General features: G+C 48.7%; 1 protein-coding gene across 4 annotated transcripts in view; it reads left to right on the top strand.

The window, feature by feature from the left end:
* Positions 1–19,147, top strand: part of HVCN1 (hydrogen voltage gated channel 1) — a 30,459-nt gene that overhangs the window by 6,847 nt on the left and 4,465 nt on the right. For all 4 annotated transcript variants that reach the window (XM_007104209.4, XM_028479924.2, XM_028479923.1 and 1 more), the window contains 2 exons: positions 12,730–13,005; positions 17,834–17,938. In XM_007104209.4, the coding sequence (XP_007104271.1) occupies positions 12,730–13,005; positions 17,834–17,938 (381 nt within the window). The remainder of the gene's footprint in view (positions 1–12,729; positions 13,006–17,833; positions 17,939–19,147) is intronic.

The following is a 19,147-nucleotide window of genomic DNA, read 5'->3' on the forward strand; positions in this document are numbered from 1 at the left end:
AAAAAAAAAAAAAAAAAAAAAAAAGGCATAAGTCTGATGCATATAGGTAGTGGGGAGAAAATAAGATACAAAGTTGTCTGCAGTCTTCGATTATAATTGTAAAAGACATAGATTAGAGAGTGAGATGGGTAGATAAGTAGATGATAAATTTGGTGTGTTGGGGTTATTAATTTATTTCTTTTTGCTCATGTTTTCACAATAGTAATACTGAAAGAAATAGATCTGGAGTAAAGGTCTGCTCATTGGGGTGAATGACAGCAGGTAAAGCTGGGGATTCCGGGTACGTCACGGGGTCTGGCTGCAGGGACAAGTCGCAAGGGTGCGGGTGAGGACACAGAAACATCAGGGCAAGCAGAGTGTTGGAATGCAGAGCCAAGGACACACCTCGGGGGACTCCTGGGGGCGGGAGCCTGTCTGTCATCGAACAGAGGCCAAAAGAGGGGGTGGCCCCAGGGGCATTGCTGGGGAGCTGGGGAAATTGGACCAGGGCCACGTGTAGCAAATAAGCCTCTTACTGATTCAAAGAACAAGTTCCTTTTAATAATTTACCTTGTGAAGTTAATTATGTTTTTAAAAAACTGTTTTAATAGGATTGCTTTTAGGAGATTTTTAATTGTCCAGCTCCTCTAATTTGGGGGAGGAAAACAGCTCTGTCATAGAAGAAACTGGTGGGGTTTTTAGCCAGGGCTCAGACCTGATTTGCTGTAGCCAGCTCTGCCCAGAGGGGCCCCCAGCAGGGCCCTCCCTGCCCCTTCCCACCTCTCTGAGCCTCCGTTTTCCTCTTTTGTAAAATGAGAACAGAGAGGATTAAACAAGATACTGACTGGAAAGCACTTAGCAGGGTGCCAGGCTATAACAAACGCTTGAAACACAGGAGCTATTGACGCCATCATGCGGATAAAGTAGGTTTTCAGCCCGTCAGCTGACCTGGTCCTCAGCTCAGATGATTGCAGTCACCAACCACATCTGGAGAACCTGGTTGCCAGGTGTGCTTAGAAGTCCTTTTGGCCCTATGGCACACTTCTCACAAGGTGTTTGGGGGCACCAGGTTCATTTACGATGCTGGTTCTTGACCTTGGCTGTACATTGGAGATCCCAACACCCAGGCCACCCCCAGACCAACTGAATCACAATCTTGGGGCCTGTGACCCAGGCACTGGGTTTTGTTTTGTTTTTTTTTAAGCATCCAGGTGGTTCCAATGTGCAGCCAGAGCTGAGAGCCACTGGTTAAACTGCAGCCGCACTGGCCTCCTTCCAAGGACCGAGCCACAGTGGGGCAGGAAAGAGGGGAGCCCTGAATTCTTGTTTATCCCATCTTTTCCATGGCTGAAGCATCACTAAGATGTTGGGGGATGGGGTGGCCCAGATGACTCAGTTGCAGTGGTGATAGGTCCTAATTTCTAGCTGGGCAACTCTATTTTTCTTTCTATGCTTTCATTTCTTTCTATGCTGCAAATAGCAGCCTGACTTACGCTTCCCCGTTAACATGGCTGATTCACAGACTTTGGGCAGGACTGCCACCTCTCTGACAATCGTCCTCTCCCTCCCCCGGGGACATAGACAGAGTACGTCCCACCATACCCGTGTTTTTCAAACTGAACCCATTAGTGATTCCTGAAATCCATTAATGGGCTGCCATCAGCCTTTTAAGAAATAGAATAAAGTGGAAAACATAAGTCTCTCACATGTTAACTTTAGTGTTGGTTATAGAACGTGCATACGTCAATGTGTACTAAGTGGCAGGATATAAAATGCGTTTCTTATTGAGTAACACTGGGCTGAACTCCCCGCCCAGCATTGGCCTTCACCAGCTGCGAGCTGGGTCCAGGGCAGCATTCAGAGAGGTCGTGCAGGAGGGAGAGGGCTCTGGGCCAGGCAGCCTGGGTCGGAGTCTGAGCTCTGCTTCTCACTGGCTGTGTGAGCTGGGGCAAGTTGCTTGGCCTCTCTGTTCTCAGTTTCCTCACCTGTAAATGAAGAGGATTCAGTCCCCACCTTGTCGAGCTGTTGCTGTATGTTACAAAGGGCTTTTGCACAGAGCTCAGAAAATGGCAGGTGCTCTGGGGATAGTTATAATCACTACAGTTTCCACTACCTTAAATATTATTTCCCACGTCGTCTCCACCCAGCCTCCTGATCAACTTGCCAGGTCAACAGACTCTTCCATCACGTCAGGAGGGATTCTGACCCTACAGGAAATGGAGAGAAAAGTTGGAGAATACGTCTCTGGTGCACCTGGGCCACCAGTCAGGCTTCTCAGTCTACCAGCAGCACCACCCCCTGCCCAAACTAGTCAGCCGTCACGGTGGTTATTTTCGTGAAACCTCAAACTTCCTCCCCACCCTAGAGAAGGAAAAGCTGCTACGCTTATTTAAAGACTTCCCTGATTTTAAAAATAGGCATTCCTCAGAACATAAATCCCTGGGGACAGGGTAGGGGGAGGTGGCGCTGCAGTACGCGAGCCCCTGGGGTCCATGAGTCCCCCAAGAGGAGATATTTGCTCGAGGCATTCATTCCGCCCTCCAGGTATGTTTAGTGGGAGGGAACCTGTGGTCTTCCAGGCATGAAGAATACGGAGGACATGGCATGAGCAGAAACCCACGTACCCAGTCCCCCAATGGGGAGTGGGGGAGGAAACAGACTCTGTTACACAAACAGTTGGATCCATCTCCATTGGGGAGGCATGTGCGCCATGCATGAATGCAACAGGGGAGGTACACGGTCAGCTTCCTGGAGCTGGGATGCTTGAGGGAGACCTCCTGAAGGAGGAAAAGAAAAATGACAAGGTGGAAGAGGAGTGGGCATTCTAGGCAGAGGAAATCACGTGTGCAAAGGCCTTGTGGTTGAAGGAACCTATGGAGTACAAAGGGCTGCATGGAGACCATGTGGCCAGAGCAGAGAGACTGGTGACAGGTGAGGTCGGATAGGCAGGCAGAGGCCACAGCGTGCAGAAGGGCTATAGGTCTCTGGAAGGCACTTGGGTCTCTTTTTTTTCCCAGCCGCACCACACTGCTTGTGGGATCTTAGTTCCCTGACCAGGGATCGAGCCCAGGCCCTTGGCAGCGAAAGCGTGGAGTCCTAACGACTAGACCACCAGGGAATTCCCTGGGTCTTTATTTTTAAGATCAGTGGGAAGCCAAAGAAGAGTTTCAAATAAGGGAGTGCATTAGGATCCCCAAGATCACCCCAGGTTCAGTGATTCGCTAGGAAGGCTCATAGGACTCAGCATACAGTTCCACTCATGGCTAAGATTTTTACAGAGAAGAGTCAGCAAAGGGAAAAGATACGTGAAGTGAAATCCAGGGGAAACCAGACACAAGCTTCCAGATTCCTCTCCCAGTGAAGTCACATGGGACTTGCTTAATTCCTCCAGCAGCAAATTGTGACAACACATGCTAGGAGAGCTTGTTAGAGACTCAGCACCCAAGGTTTTTATTTGGGGGCTGGTCACATGGGTACCTTCCAAACTCCAAAAATTCCAGACTACCCAGAGGAAAGCAGGTGTTCTACATAAACCACTTGTCTTTACAAACAGTCCAGTCACAGTGAGCTGTCCTTACCAGGTGGGAACTCTCCCAAAATCCAAGTTCCCAAATGTCAGCCAAGGGCCAAGCAGGGCAGCAGCCCCAGGCCTTTTCTGCACAGGGAGTGACGTGATTATGTTTCAAGAAGTGCTCTCAGGCTGCTGACGAGAATCTAAGAGTGTTGGGGAGAACAGTGAGGAGCTGGTACATCCTCCAAGTAAAAGGTGGAGGCCGGGGCAGGGAGGTGGCAGAAGATGGGAGAAGTAGACGATGAATTCAAGGGTCATTTAGATGCTAAAAGGCACAGGGCTTAGTGATAGGTGGGCTTTGGGGGAGGGAGATGGAAGGCAGGGGTTGGGGACAACTTCTCTGACCCTGGCTGGGTGTGTCTGAGGGTCCCTGGACCCGGAAGACAAGGTGCAGGTGCAAGTCCATGGACTGTCCACTGGGTGATGGCAATTGCCATGTTGCAAGTCTCAGTTTCCCCTGCTAAGGGAGGGGGGATTGCACCTCAGAACCTTGATTCAGCGTCTTTCAATATCATCGTTCTTGTTGCTTTAAAAATATCAGCCTTTCTGGCACGTTTTCCCCCTCATTGACAGAACGTCTCAGAAAGAACAAAACTAGTAGACCTGAGTTCATATGCCAGCTTTACCACTTATGTTTCTTTGTTTTTAAAAACTGTACACAAACAAGTTCTCAGTGTAAGAAATTAAAACAACAAACAGTATATATTAGGTTGAACCACATGAAATTGTCAGTTTCTACCAATTTTGACCTACAAAAATGGTCATTAAAAAAACATTTTTTAAAAATATGTATTTATTTATTTATTTTGGCTGCACCTGGTCTTAGTTACGGCATGCGGACTCCTCAGTTGCTTCACATGGACTTCTTAGTTGCGGCATGCATGCGGGATCTAGTTGCTTGACCAGGGATTGAACCCAGGCCCCTGCATTGGGAGTGTGGAGTCGTACCCACTGGACCACCAGGGAAGTCCCCCAAAATGGTCACTTTTTTAAAAGTCTTATTTCAGGAAAGTTTTCTTGAATTATATCTTGAACCATTCTCTTCCATTGTTTTGGTTTTCTTATTCAGGGATTCCAGTTGTATACATTAGATATATGTGTGTGTGTCTGTATGTGTGTGTATGTATATATATATATATATATATATATATATATATATATATATATATATATATATATATATATTTTATTTTCATTCTCCCTCCTTCCCCACTCCCCCCAAATACTTCATTCTCTGCAGGTTAGATCTTATTACATAAATGACTATTTCTTATGGTTAAACCTAATAGGAAAAAAAAAGAAAGTTTCTCTTCACCCTCCAACCCAATCCCAATCCCTGTCCCTTCATAGAGGTAACCACTTGGTTTGGGTTGTTGATTTTGTTTTTAACAAAAATGGCATTATACATTTTGATCTGTAATATGCTGGTTTTTACTTGATCATAGATGAGAGACACCTTTCTATGTCAGTATGTACAGCCACGCTGGCGTACTGCATTCTTGACAGCTGTGTGGTATTCCATAGTGTGGTCTACCACGGTGTATTTAACCATGGACCTTGAGGTTGTAGCAGGTCTGCAGTGAGCACTATGCGTGAGTGTCTTTTTGCTCATGTGTGAGTCCCTTGTCAGGTCAAACAATGACATTTGAAATTTTGATAGAAACCGGTTTAAGGCTGATCCTCCTTTGCTCCCATGCCTGGCACATTGGAGAGACTCAAATATTTTTTCAAAAGATGAAACTGCCTCATTGCCCTCCTAAGAAGGATGTATCCATTTCCTTGCCCACCAGGTGGTGTAGGGGAGTGCCTTCCTCCCCCCATCTCTGTCACCCTGCCACACCAGGTGACTTTGGGCAGTAGGTCTCCCCTCCCCAAACTTCAGTTTCCCCTTCTGCAGAATGGAGAGACCACACCTCCCTGTCCTACGCACTTCTCAGGATTTTTGTCAGCATCAAGTGAGAGCAAGAGGGGATGGAGGTGGCCTATAAGCCGCAAGCAAAAAGAAACAAGTGGTTTTGTGACCTCCAAAGGAGTCTGATTTCTCCCAGGAATGCAGGATGGATGTGTGGCCCACGAAGATGAGAGAGAGAGAGAGAGAGCGAGAGCACATGGTCTGTGGTACCCTTGGGCTGACTCGGACACACACCCTCTGTATTAGCTTCTTGGGGTTGCCATAACAAACGACCACAAACCAGATGGCTTAAAACAACAGAAATTTTTTCTCTCAGTTCTGAAGTCCAGAGTTCTAAAATCAGGGTATTGGCTGGGTTAGAGGGAGTCTCAGAGGGAGGATCTGTTCCATCCCTTTCTCCCAGCTTCTAGCGGTCGCTGGCAATCCTTGGCATTCCTTGGCTTGACGAAGATGAGAGAGAGAGAGAGAGAGAGCGAGAGCACATGGTCTGTGGTACCCTTGGGCTGACTCGGACACACACCCTCTGTATTAGCTTCTTGGGGTTGCCATAACAAACGACCACAAACCAGATGGCTTAAAACAACAGAAATTTTTTCTCTCAGTTCTGAAGTCCAGAGTTCTAAAATCAGGGTATTGGCTGGGTTAGAGGGAGTCTCAGAGGGAGGATCTGTTCCATCCCTTTCTCCCAGCTTCTAGCGGTCGCTGGCAATCCTTGGCATTCCTTGGCTTGTAGATGCATCACTCCAATCTCTGCCTCCATCTTCTCGTGGCCTTCTCCTCTGCATTCCTTGGCTTGTAGATGCATCACTCCAGTCTCTGCCTCCATCTTCTCGTGGCCTTCTCCTCTGTGTGTCCTCTCCTTTTCTTATAAGGACACCAGTCACTGGATTTAGGGTCCACCCTAAATCCAGAATGGTTTTATTGCAAGATCCTTTTTTTGGCCTCAGTGTGTGGCTTGCGGGATATTAGTTCCCTGACCAGGGATTGAACCCAGGCCCTCGGCAGCGAAAGCACGGGGTCCTGATCTCTGGACCACCAGGGAATTCCCAGCAAGATCTTTAACTGATTACATCTGCAAAGGCCTGTATTCCAAGCAAGGTCACATTCTGAGGTTTCAAATGGACATGAATTTGGGGGCGGCCACACTTCATCCCACTGCGCCCTCCTAACAGGCAGATCTCCGGTCTCGGGCTGCCTGGCTTTTTCTCGGCCATGTCTTCTAACACAGGGACTCCAGGTCATACAGCTCAAGGGCATATCCTGGCTCTGCCATTTTCTGAGTGTATGACTTTGGACGAGGCACCTTTTTCACCCAGACCCAAAATGATGGCTTCGACCTCAGAGGGGTGTTAGGAATTAAAATGAAATGGTGCATTTAAGGAATTTACCGGTGTGCTGATAACAACAAATAATAAAAAATCAACAATAATAGATGTTGCTGCTGTTGTGTCTTGTTTGGGGTACGAGTATTGATTAATAAGCAAATCAGGTCCCTAAAAGTAGGCTGTGGGAGGGAACGGGGAAATGGGGACTTAGGGGATATTAGGCCCTGGGAATCAAGAGTCGACTGACTTTCTTTAAAAGTACCTTTTTCAGTGATTGTTGGATGACCGTGAAATAAGGACTTCCCCCTCCTACAGATGGCAGCTTCAGAGTCTGTAAGAATAGACATTCACAAGAACGTTTTCTTCTCCAACAATCGTGGGTCGGTTTTTCTTGTTTTCCCCCTCTTTCCCAGGTAGTAATTTTTCAGATAAAATACCTGTCATGTGTAAACCAGAAGTAGGCGATTACCTTTCATGGGTAGCTCCTGCGGTTTTGTTGTTAATGCATTTATTAAATACTTATTGAGCCCCTCCCTGTGACTGGAGGAGGAAGAGCATCTGCCCTCCTAGAGTTCACAGACCAGTGCCGGAGACAGACAACCTTGAGATGTCAAAGTGTTTGTTAGTGAGGGGCTTGATGGGGAAGTAGAGGAAGGACCCTCACCCAGCGGGCGGCGGTTAAGGAAGACCTCCCAGGGGAGGTAAAATCGACGTCTGTAAGACTTGAAAGAGAACTAGGGTGAGACAGGCGAGGGTATTCCAGGCAGGGGGCAGGCCCTGTGAAGTCCTGGAAGCAAGAGAGAGCATGGTTTATTCTAGAACCGCAATGCAGTTGGTGAACTGGAGTGTGGCGGAGGCTGGGGAGGAGACCAAGAGAGCTTTGACCTTCTCCTGAAGGCAGCGGTTGGCAGTGGGTGAGGGTGGAGGGACTGAAGGTAATGGGAAGAGGGGGAGGATAGGCGAGGGCAGGGACACAGCCAGACCAACCTTGGAGAAAGGTGACCCTGGCCACCACCGGGTGGAGAAAGGGTCAGAGGCAGGAGGCTGAGCGAGGAGGCTGGTGCTGGCGTCCCGGCAAGAGGTGAGAGCTGTAGGAGAGAGTTAGACGGAGAAGAGAGGTGCAGCATGAGTGGTGTTTAGGAGGTTAGATTGATGAAGAGAGAGGAGCCAAGAATGATCTTTAGTTCTTGGCTTGAGCAGCAGGGTGGATGTTACACCATGACCTAGGGGAACATGTAAGGAAGAGTGGATTTGGGGGGAAAGATAAGAAATTAGTTCAGTTTGGGTCATAGCAACTAATGACCTGGCAGGATATCAGACAGCAGGCTGGAGACTGATTTGCACCTGAGCAGCATTGAAAACACGGGTGTATAGAGACCACCGAAGGGAGAGAGTCGCCCTGTGCCAGGACAAGCTCAGGGTTGGGGACTTGAGAACTTCCGGTGGCATGGGGGCAGGGACATGGTACAGGAAGGGAGGCCAGAGATGGGAGAAAAATCAAGAGGCGAGGTTGTCAAACAGAACCAAGTCCACAGTGTGAGAGGATACAGTCCAGTCCAGCTGGAACCATAGTTGTAGGCTTTGATACGGAAAGGTGACCCCAGAGAGAGCAATGCCAGGATATATTGGGACTGCAAGGGTTAATGCAGGGGAGATGGAGATGGGGGTGTCCAGTGCCAGGGCCTCCACTGATCTAGATTCTCCGGGTTGCACATGAAAGAAACAACTCAATCTATATAGCTTCAGCCAGAAAAGGAATCTTTCAGTTCATGTGACTAAATTGTCTGGGGGTTGCAGAGCAGGCAGCGGGACTAGTAACCAGAGAAACGACATATCCACGGGTGATGATGAAGTTGGAGGAGTGGAGGTGAGAGTTTTTGTTGTTGAGGAATAATAGTACCAGCTGGTGCTTACAGAGGGGCTGCTCCAGGCTAGGCACTGAGGCCAGTGGTCCCCATAGCTCACTGAGTCAGTCCTTCCGTCCCACCCAGGCAAGGTTGGGGGATCCCGAGAGCTGACAGTCCAGAGTGGGTGGTGAAGTTGCTGAGGCCCACAACGTTTTCATGATCTTTGCCCTTTTCTGGAACTTTTCTGCTTCCGGAATGACAGATTTTTGACTTAAAACCAGAGTTGTTTTGTGCTCTGCTGGGTGCCATAAATATTTTCATCCCATATTACTGAAAGTTGCTTCTTTACTGGGTGCAAAGTTTCAAAAAAAATTTCCTTTCCTGTATGAAATATAAAATGTGGTTTTTGCAAAGCACCCTGAGGTTCCCACCATGCTGAGAACTAGTACAGGAGGTTTCCATCTGCTAGGTGAGGTGTTTTGAGGGGGGTGGATTACGGCCAGTAGACACCCAGAGAGATTTGGGACATCTGTGGGCCTGGCCCTTGGCCAGCCCTGGGAACCCAGCAATTGGAGGGCTGGCGTGGGAGACAGGGCACCAGTGCCCTCAGCCAACAGGCACTTGATGGGCTTCTGTTCTAGGTCAGGTGTCACATGATACTCTGGGGACATGGACTCTTGTATCTACGTGTTTATATTTTTCCATCAAATTTGGAAATTTTCTTCAGCCATTATTTCTCCAAATATTTTTCCTCTCATCTCCTTTTGGTACTCCAGGTACATGTATATTAGGCCACTTACTATTGTCCCTGAGGCTCTATTCTTCCCCCCACCCCCAGTCGTTTTTCTCTCCATGCTTCCACTGGATATTTTCAATTTTTTATCTTTCAGTTCACTGAACTTTTCTTCTGCAGCATCTAATCAGCTATTAAGCCCATCCAGTGATTTTTTATTTCATATATGTATTTTTCTGTTCTAGAGTATCCATTTAGATCTTTTTTATAGTTTCCATTTCTCTTTTGAGATTCTCCATTTGTTCCCTCATTAAGTTCATGTTTTCCTTGAAATCCTTGAACATATTTAGAATAGCTATTTTCAAGTCTCCATTGGCCATTTCCATTATCTCTGTCCCTTTTGAGCTATTAAGCTAATTTTTCTATTGGTTATGGACACATTTTTTTCTGCTTATTTATCTGCCTAGTAATTTTTTATTGTATGTTGGACATTATGAATGTTATGTTGTTGAGGGTGTTTTGCTGTCTTCCTCAAAAGAGCACTTTTGAGTTTTGTTCCAACTGGCAGTTAATTTACTTAGGGATAAGTTTGATCTTTTTAAAAAGCCTTATTTTTTTTTTAAATTTATTTATTTATTTGGCTGCGTTGGGTCTTCGTTTCTGTGGGAGGGCTTTCTCTAGTTGCGGCGAGCTGGGGCCACTCTTCATCGCAGTGCGCGGACCTCTCACTATCGCGGCCTCTCCCATTGCGGAGCACAGGCTCCAGACGCGCAGGCTCAGTAGCTGTGGCTCACGGGCCCAGTCGCTCCACAGCATGTGGGATCCTCCCAGACCAGGGCTCAAACCCGTGTCCCCTGCATTAGCAGGCAGACTCTCAACCACTGCACCACCAGGGAAGCCCAAAAAGCCTTATTTTTAAGCTTAGTTGGGAGAGGTCTAAGGTAGCCCTGACTGGAGGGCTAGATTAGGTCTACTTATAAGGCATGGCTTTTTTGGAATTTCTACTGAATGCTCAGAGTGTTCAACAAGATCTCTCTACTCTAGCTGTTTGGAACTCAGATCTCCTAACCCAGCCCTGTGTAACTGGTAGTAGTTCAGCTCACAGTTCCCCAAGAGTTTGTTTTTTTTTTTTCCCTGAAAGTTATATTTTGCCCTGCCTCATGGAGTCTTGCTCTGCACATGTGAATTTTAGGACTCAGCCAAAGTCTAATTTTTTGAGTTTCTTCTCTGCGCTGCTTCCTTTTCTCTGGTACCTTGACACACAAATTCCTGAGGAAGGAAAGTTCAATAGCCCTGAACTATAATCTTTGTCTCCACAGTTCAGAAAGTACTTCCAGGCAGGTGATTGTGGGGCTCATCTCATTTGTTTCTCTTCTCTCAGGGATCACAGTAAATTTCATATATTTTATCCAGTTTTATAGTTTATCTAGTCTTATGGCAGTTGCTTTAACTGGTATAGTTAATTTTATGGCAGTTGCTCTAACTGGTATAGTTGTTTATACCAGTTACTGTATCATGGTCAGAATCAGAAATCCCATTCTTTTCTATGTTTATGCTCACATTTTACACTTTCCGAAAACAATATATAGTAATATTTTGAGGCTATTGACGTAGGAAGAAAACTAGGAGAGTGTGGAATCCCAGATGCCAATGAAGGAAGTTTTTGAAGAAAGGGAGTGATCTACTGTGTTCAGTACTGCTGAGGGGGTACACGTGGATATCATCAGTGATACACAGAGACATAGTCCATTCATTTTAACTGTGTATAAAATTCCATCACATGAATGGAGAAAATTCACTTCTCTATCTCCTACCATTTAGGTGAACATTTGCAGTGAACATTCTTGAATATGTTACTAATTTGAGTACATGTGGGTGAGTTTCTCTTTGAAGCCTATCTAGGGGTGGGATTACTAGATCAACTAGTACAGCTTCATCTTGACAAAACAATGCCAGATTGCTTCCAAAAGTAGTGGTGCCAGTGTCTGTTCCTGTCTTCAGGGTTCAGGAGACCCCCATTGCTTCACACATTCACCAACATTTGCTATTGTAGACTTAAATTCTTGCCAACGTGAGGAAAAAAAACTGTGTGATTGTTACGTCAATTCACATTTTCCTGAATATTAGTGAAGTTGAGTGTCTTGGCCCTCTGGGTTTCCTCTCATGTGACCTGCCTGTTAATATCCACTACCTAATTTTACATGGAGTTGTATTTTTTTGGTAAGATTTCTTTATATATTCTGGACACTAAAATCTTTGTCTATTAAATACATTGGAAATATTTACTCCCAGTCTGTGGTGTATCTGACTTTGTACAGATGTGTGTGTGAGAGAGCGAGAGATAAAAGTTTTTAGCTTTGATGAGTTAGGTCTATCCATTTCTTTTGTGTTTTGTGTCTTATTTAAGCAATCCTTCCCAGACCTGAGGTCATAAAGATACTTGTCTGTATTTTGTTCTAAGACTTTTAAAGTTTTTTAAAATACATTTATATAGGTTAATACAACTGAAATTTATTCTCTGTGTGGTGTGAGGTAGGGATTTTTTTTTTTTCCCCTGTTGGGAAAGCCAGATATCCTAACCTCTCCAGTGTTTTCTCACTGATCTGGACTGCCATTGCCATCACATCCAGGTTCCCACAGGGACCTGGGTCTGTTTGGGGCTCTTTTTTCCTGTTATGCTGATCATATTGCCTATTCTTGTAAACATATCTGAAAGTTTTCATTATCGAACTTTATAAAAAATTTGATGTCTGGTAGGGTAAGTTGGACAAAGGAATGGGAGGATATTTGCTTTTTTGCTTTGAAGTCCATCCGTCTTTAAACAACTGTCCATAATGTATTTAAAACAGCACTGGCTGAACTTAGGAAAAATCCGCTTGCTGCTCAGACCTTTCCAGGACTGGTCTGTGGCATGGAAGGCGGGGAGGGTGGCTTCACTTTTGTGTGAAACTTTGGGTACTTTTACTTTTGCCTTGGCCCTCTCGCCACACTGCCAACTCTCACCTCTGGGGTTTTGGATTGTGATGTCTCTGAACCATGGGCTGCTTTTCCAGTATTTACATGAGGGCCCATGGTGGGTGTTTTGCGACTGGGTGGCAGTACCTCTCCTGTTGGTTACTGCCAACCAGACCACAGTGGCAGGCCTGACGGAATCTGGGGTTTCCTGTTGCCTCACCGGCCCTGAGACCCTGGATTCCAAAAATAAACGCATGAGAAACCACTGTGACCTCATGGTCTGTGCTTGCACGGTGCTCTGAGCACGGGGACTGTCTTCACCCCGTGGCCCGGCCCAGCGGGGGCCCTGCTCCCCCAGAGTGACAGACGGGCCACCTGAGCGCTTCCTCTCTGTCCCCTCCCTTCAGGCAGTCACCCGCAGGGCCAAGGTGGCTCCCGCCGAGAGGATGAGCAAGTTCTTGAAGCACTTCACCGTCGTTGGGGATGATTACCACGCGTGGAACATCAACTACAAGAAGTGGGAGAATGAAGAGGAGGAGGAGGAGGAGCAGCCACCGCCCACACCGGCCTCGGGCGAGGAGGGCAGGGCTGCTGATTCTACCACGGCCCCTGCCCCCGTGCCCAGGCCCCGCCTCGACTTCAGGACCACTTTGAGGAAGCTCTTCAGCGCCCACAGGTTTCAGGTAGGTGGGCAGAGGCCCGAGATGCCTGGGGTGGGGCAGAGCCGTCAGCAAAGAGTCACGAGGGCAGGGTGGGGGCCCATCTCTGCCACCAGCGTCTTCACTCCACACACATCTACTGAGCACTGACCATGTGCTGGGCAGGTCCCATGTGGTCTGGGGCAAAATAAGTCCTAATCCAAAAGTCAATTAAAGTTCATCACCTGATGAATGGATAAACAAAATGTGATCTATCTGTCCTCAGCCATAAAAAGGACTGAAGCACTGACACATGCTACAATTCGGATGAACCTTGTCAACGTGATCCGAAGTGGAAGAAGCCAGACACAAAAGGCCACATGTCTTATAATTCCATTTATATGAAATGTCAGAACACGTAAATCCACAGAGACAGCAGATTGGAGGGAATGGAAGGTGGGGAGTGACTGCTTAATGGATACAGAGTTTCCACGTGCAGGAATGAAAACGTTCCAGAACTAGATAGTGGTGATGGTTGCACAACTTTGTGAATGTGCATAATGCCTCTGAACTTCATGCCAACTTTAAAATAGTTAAAATGGTAAATTTTATGTTATGCAAAATTTACCACACACACACAAAGGAGAGCGGGGTGGGGGGCAGTCTCTCCTTTTGTGAAGGGATGCCAAAAATATCTGCCTTGCTTAACCCACCGCCAGCCTCCAGGTGTGGTTATGGGGAGACCCTGGGAGGGAGACGCAGACTTCAAAGAATAGCAAAGGGAATGGGACTTCTACAGGGTTCAATGTCTGTCCCAACGTCTGCCGATTTTGAAGGACAAACGCGGGTGGAGTCTGGCCAGCCCTGTCTGAACCCCACCCCACGTCCCCAGTGTGGGCAGGCAGGTGTCTGCAAGCATGTTCTGAGTCCCAGGAGAAAGCAGGAGGCTCCTTGTCAGCCCAGTCCCTGAACGGAGCCATTTTGGGGTCCCTGCTGCAGGGATAACTATGATAATCCAGCCCCTCCCTAGAGCTAATGTCCCCCCTGGAAGCAGAGAGAAGCAGCCCTTGCCTCTCCCGTCACTGACTTTGTTCCATGGTAAAATAGAAAGAAGGAATTATTTCAGTCTTTTTTTTCCACTCTCGTGTGACTTAGAGAAACAAAGCAGGCAACACAGCACTCCTGACAGCTTAGTGCTTTCCTCTGTGGCTCTGACAGAAGAGAAGACGTGGTGTTAAGTTGTTGGTGTTGAACTCCCAAACCCTCCATTTCAGGAGAGAAGGAAGGAGCCAGCTTCCTTCCAGCTGCAAGGGGAGCCCTTGCGAGGCCCCACCTCTCCTGACCGGGCCCCCCAGGGGCACGTGGCTCTGGGGGAAAGCAGAGTAGAGATGTTTATTCATTCACTCAGCAGTCGCTTCTTGGCTTCTACTATGTGCCAGGGGTACAGCAGTGAGCGTGGTAGGCATGTCCCTGCCCTCACTCTTGGAGGCTTAATGGTCCATGAAGAGGTGGGCATTCCAGTAATCAGACAGATGCTGGAATCGAGTGGAGAGACGTCCTCTGTACGGAAACTGAAGGGGGCTCTGAGAGATCTTGGAGGTGGGGGAGACCCGACCTAGGATGTGAGGTGGACAACGTGTGGCAGAGGAGGTGACATTTCACCTGACACCTCAAGGTTGGGCAGGAGTGAGCTCTGTGGATGGGAGGGGAGGAGCTTCCCAGGCAGAGGGGGCCGTGTTTGCAAAGGGCGGGGGGGGGAGGAAAGGGTCTTCAGTATTCGAGGATTTGAGAAGGGTCCACGTGGCTTATATGTATCCAGTAGAGGGAGAGGAAGCACTGGAAGGCCATCCGTGGGCAGTGGACAGCCATCGAAGGTTCTGAGTATGGGGGTGGGGAGGGGTTGACATGAGCAGTGTGTAGAGGGGCCCAGAGTAGAAGCAGGGAGGCCACCTTGGAGTAGGGGTAAGGGTTTAAGGGTTTGATCTCTGCAGATAGAACCAGCATACAAGAAGATTCTGGAATCCCTTTCTTGGGTGCAGTCTCCACCTATTCCCATGGTTTGAGGTGACCAAGGTGACATGATATATAGTTAACTGTTGTCACTTCTCCCACAGAATGGCACAGCCAACCAAGGGAGAGAATTTGGGGTGAGTCAGGCGTCTGTGGAAACCACAGGCGGACAGGGTAGCTGGGCTAGGGGAGGATGGCCAGGAAGGCCAGGAGCCTCACTTTTATTACCTGCTCACCCTGGCCGGGCCCACCGCTGAGCGCTCCTCACACATGATCTCACACCCCCTTGTCACTCAGGGTAGAAAGTGTGGCCAACCCCATTATCCCCTGAGGGAAGCTGAAGCTTAGAGTTAACGTTGAGGCTCAGCGGAGTTGAGAGCTGTGCCCAAGGCCCAGGCTAACGGGGGAGCCGGCCCAGGACTGGCTGCCCCCCAGCCCGCGCTCTGCGCTGCTGCGTGCTGAGGCTAGGCACGGCCATTTTCCAGTGACGATTTGGAACTAACCAGCTTCCCTGAATTCTCAGCATTTTTCTTTGTGATGTGGCTCCCTTCAGAACTAGTACTGCCTTGGGAACTGGCAAATTCAGGGCCTTAGGGATTAGTTCATAGAGGCTGCGGTTGGGACCTGGGCATTATAGTTTGTGACCTTGGGCCTCTCTCTCACTTCTTAAAATTGAGGTGAGATTCACATAAAGTTAATCATTTTAAAGTGAATAATTCAGTGGCATTTATTTAGTACATTCACAATGTTGTCCAACCGTCAACCACTATCTAGTTCCAGAACATTTCCATCACCCCAAAAAGAGATCTAGTACCCATTAAACAATAACCCCCAATCCCCGATAAACACTAATCTACTTTCTGTCTCTATTGATTTGCCTATTCCGGACATTTCATGTAAATGGAATCATAAAACATATGTGGTCTTTTGTGTTGGGCTTCTTTCACTTAGCATATTTTCTAGGTTCATCCACATTGTAGCACGTGTCAGTGCTTTCATTCTTTTTTTATGGCTGAATATTCAGTCTGTTTTTAATAACTCTGTGCCTTGGTTTTAGACCAGATGAGCTCTTAGATCCCTTTAGGTCTAAAAACCAAAGAGGGAAGGAGGAAAGAAAGAAGGAAAGAAAGACCTCACCTGGGGCTTGAGTATTTTTTTGGCTGCATTGGGTCTTCATTGCTGCACGTGGGCTTTCTCTAGTTGTGGCGAGCAGGTAGCTACTCTTCGTTGCAGTGCATGGGCTTCTCATTGCGGTGGCTTCTCTTGTTGCGGAGCACGGGCTCTAGGCGCGCAGGCTTCAGTAGTTGTGGCACACGGGCTTAGTAGTTGTGGCTCGCAGGCTCAGGAGTTGTGGTGCACAGGCTTAGTTGCTCCGTGGCATGTGGGATCTTCCCGGACCAGGGATCGAACCCGCGTCCCCTGCATTGGCAGGTGGATTCTTAACCTCTGAGCCACCAGGGAAGTCCCTTGAACCTTTACTAAGCTACTGAATTTGGATTTGTCTCAAAACTTCATTACAAAGCACTTTGCCATACAATTTTCACAATAAACCATGTCATCAAATACTTTAATTACTGAAACAATTACTACAGGTTGAAATGGTCAAAAGGTTTAATAGTCCACTCTTTATAGGCCTGAACTTGTTTAATTTCACCCTGAAACTGTAGAAACTGCCAAGATAACGGCAGATTTATTTTCAGAGGTCAAAATCTATCTACTTTAGAGTGTAAGAGGCAAGGCCCTGGGGGGAGTAAGTGATGGTCCCGTATTTCCAAGGGAAGAGAAGGGTCACGCAGTGTCCTTTGGGGTTCCTCCCGTTGCTGCCATTTCCACCACCACCATGTCATCCCCAGGGTCTCCCCAAATGCCATCACCTCCACCCCACCTTTAATGTCCTCACCATCATCACCACCTCCATCACCATGACTACCCCCACTGCCATCGATAAGACCACCCACTCACTTCACCCTGGTCCCCACCTTCCTCCCCGCTCCAGCAGGTCACAAAACCCACCGGATTGTCTTTCCTACAGCAGCTCTTCTCTGTTCTCCAGGAGACACAGGACTCCCTCCCCCTTCACTCCCAGCGAACACATGGGAGTTGGGGTGGGGACCTCACGGCTCCAGCCAGAAGCTGTTTCATGGGCACAGTGGACGTCACTCTAACCCAGCTGCCTGGAGGAGGCCTTATCTCTGAGGCTGGATGTTTTAAATTTTATTATTATTATTTTTTTGCGGTACGCGAGCCTCTCACTGTTGTGGCCTCTCCCTTTGCGGAGCACAGGCTCCAGACGCGCAGGCTCAGCGGCCACGGCTCACGGGCCCAGCCGCTGCACGGCATGTGGGATCCTCCTGGACCGGGGCACGAACCCACGTCCTCTGTATCGGCAGGCAGACTCTCAACCGCTGCGCCACCAGGGAAGCCCTGTTTTAAATTTTAAATTGCTTATTGAGCATCTGTTCTGGGCGTACCCTGGCAAGAGCAATCCCCAGAACTAGAAAAATAAACGCTTTTAGAAACTTTAGTATTTTTTGCCATCTAGGAATTAGCAGTTTGGTTGGAGAGATGCTGAGAAGCAGTGAATGTTTACGAGTAAGAGAAAGACCAGTGGTGACCGAGGGTCAGTCAGTGAGCCACATGGAGGCTTTAGGACAGGCACTGCCCAGGGCTGGAAGGAGGGGCTCGTGTCGAGAGGAGCTGGCCCCCAGCAGGCTCCCTGCAGGGCGCGCGGGCTGTGGGCAGTGGCCTACCATCCTTGGCATCTTTCCCCGGTGGTTTCACTCAGATGTCTCCAGCCCTTAAAGATGAAAGGCGGGTCCCCATTTAGGTCTCATGGTTTCTTGCTTCTTCCCTTGGTCCACAGGTTATCATCATCTGCCTGGTCGTTCTGGATGCCCTCCTGGTGCTCGCCGAGCTCGTCCTGGACCTGAAGATCATCCAGCCTGACAAGAATAACTATGCCGCCAGGGTAGTGTGTCCGCAGCCCTTTAATGTGGTTCACTCGGTGGGTGGGCACTGTGGGGCAGCACCTGCCTTGGAGTACCCGGGCCTCTCTGAGGGTAGTTTGATCGGGACCTGCCTTGGAGTAACCGGGCCTCTCTGAGGGTAGTTTGATCGGGACCTGCCTTGGAGTAACCGGGCCTCTCTGCGGGTAGTTTGATCGGGACCTGCCTTGGAGTAACCGGGCCTCTCTGAGGGTAGTGTGATCGGGACCTGCCTTGGAGTAACCGGGCCTCTCTGAGGGTAGTGTGATCGGGACCTGCCTTGGAGTAACCGGGCCTCTCTGAGGGTAGTGTGATCGGGACCTGCCTTGGAGTAACCGGGCCTCTCTGAGGGTAGTGTGATCGGGACCTGCCTTGGAGTAACCGGGCCTCTCTGAGGGTAGTGTGATCGGGACCTGCCTTGGAGTAACCGGGCCTCTCTGAGGGTAGTGTGATCGGGACCTGCCTTGGAGTAACCGGGCCTCTCTGAGGGTAGTGTGATCGGGACCTGCCTTGGAGTAACCGGGCCTCTCTGAGGGTAGTTTGATCGGGACCTGCCTTGGAGTAACCGGGCCTCTCTGAGGGTAGTTTGATCGGGACCTGCCTTGGAGTAACCGGGCCTCTCTGAGGGTAGTTTGATCGGGACCTGCCTTGGAGTAACCGGGCCTCTCTGAGGGTAGTTTGATCGGGACCTGCCTTGGAGTAACCGGGCCTCTCTGAGGGTAGTTTGATCGGGACCTGCCTTGGAGTAACCGGGCCTCTCTGAGGGTAGTTTGATCGGGACCTGCCTTGGAGTAACCGGGCCTCTCTGAGGGTAGTTTGATCGGGACCTGCCTTGGAGTAACCGGGCCTCTCTGAGGGTAGTTTGATCGGGACCTGCCTTGGAGTAACCGGGCCTCTCTGCGGGTAGTTTGATCGGGACCTGCCTTGGAGTAACCGGGCCTCTCTGAGGGTAGTTTGATCGGGACCTGCCTTGGAGTAACCGGGCCTCTCTGAGGGTAGTTTGATCGGGACCTGCCTTGGAGTAACCGGGCCTCTCTGAGGGTAGTTTGATCGGGTGCTTTCAGTCAAAGAGCAGAGAAAATGTCTTCCTTTCCCAATTACAGATACGAATTTACTACAAGCAGGAAACCTCAAGTCACTTGATGGCTTGAACCTTGAGCTATCCTAGACCACTGAGCTGGAGTTTGTCACTG

The sequence above is a fragment of the Physeter macrocephalus genome, chromosome 19 (assembly GCF_002837175.3).
Source record: "Physeter macrocephalus isolate SW-GA chromosome 19, ASM283717v5, whole genome shotgun sequence".
Lineage (NCBI taxonomy): Eukaryota > Metazoa > Chordata > Mammalia > Artiodactyla > Physeteridae > Physeter > Physeter macrocephalus.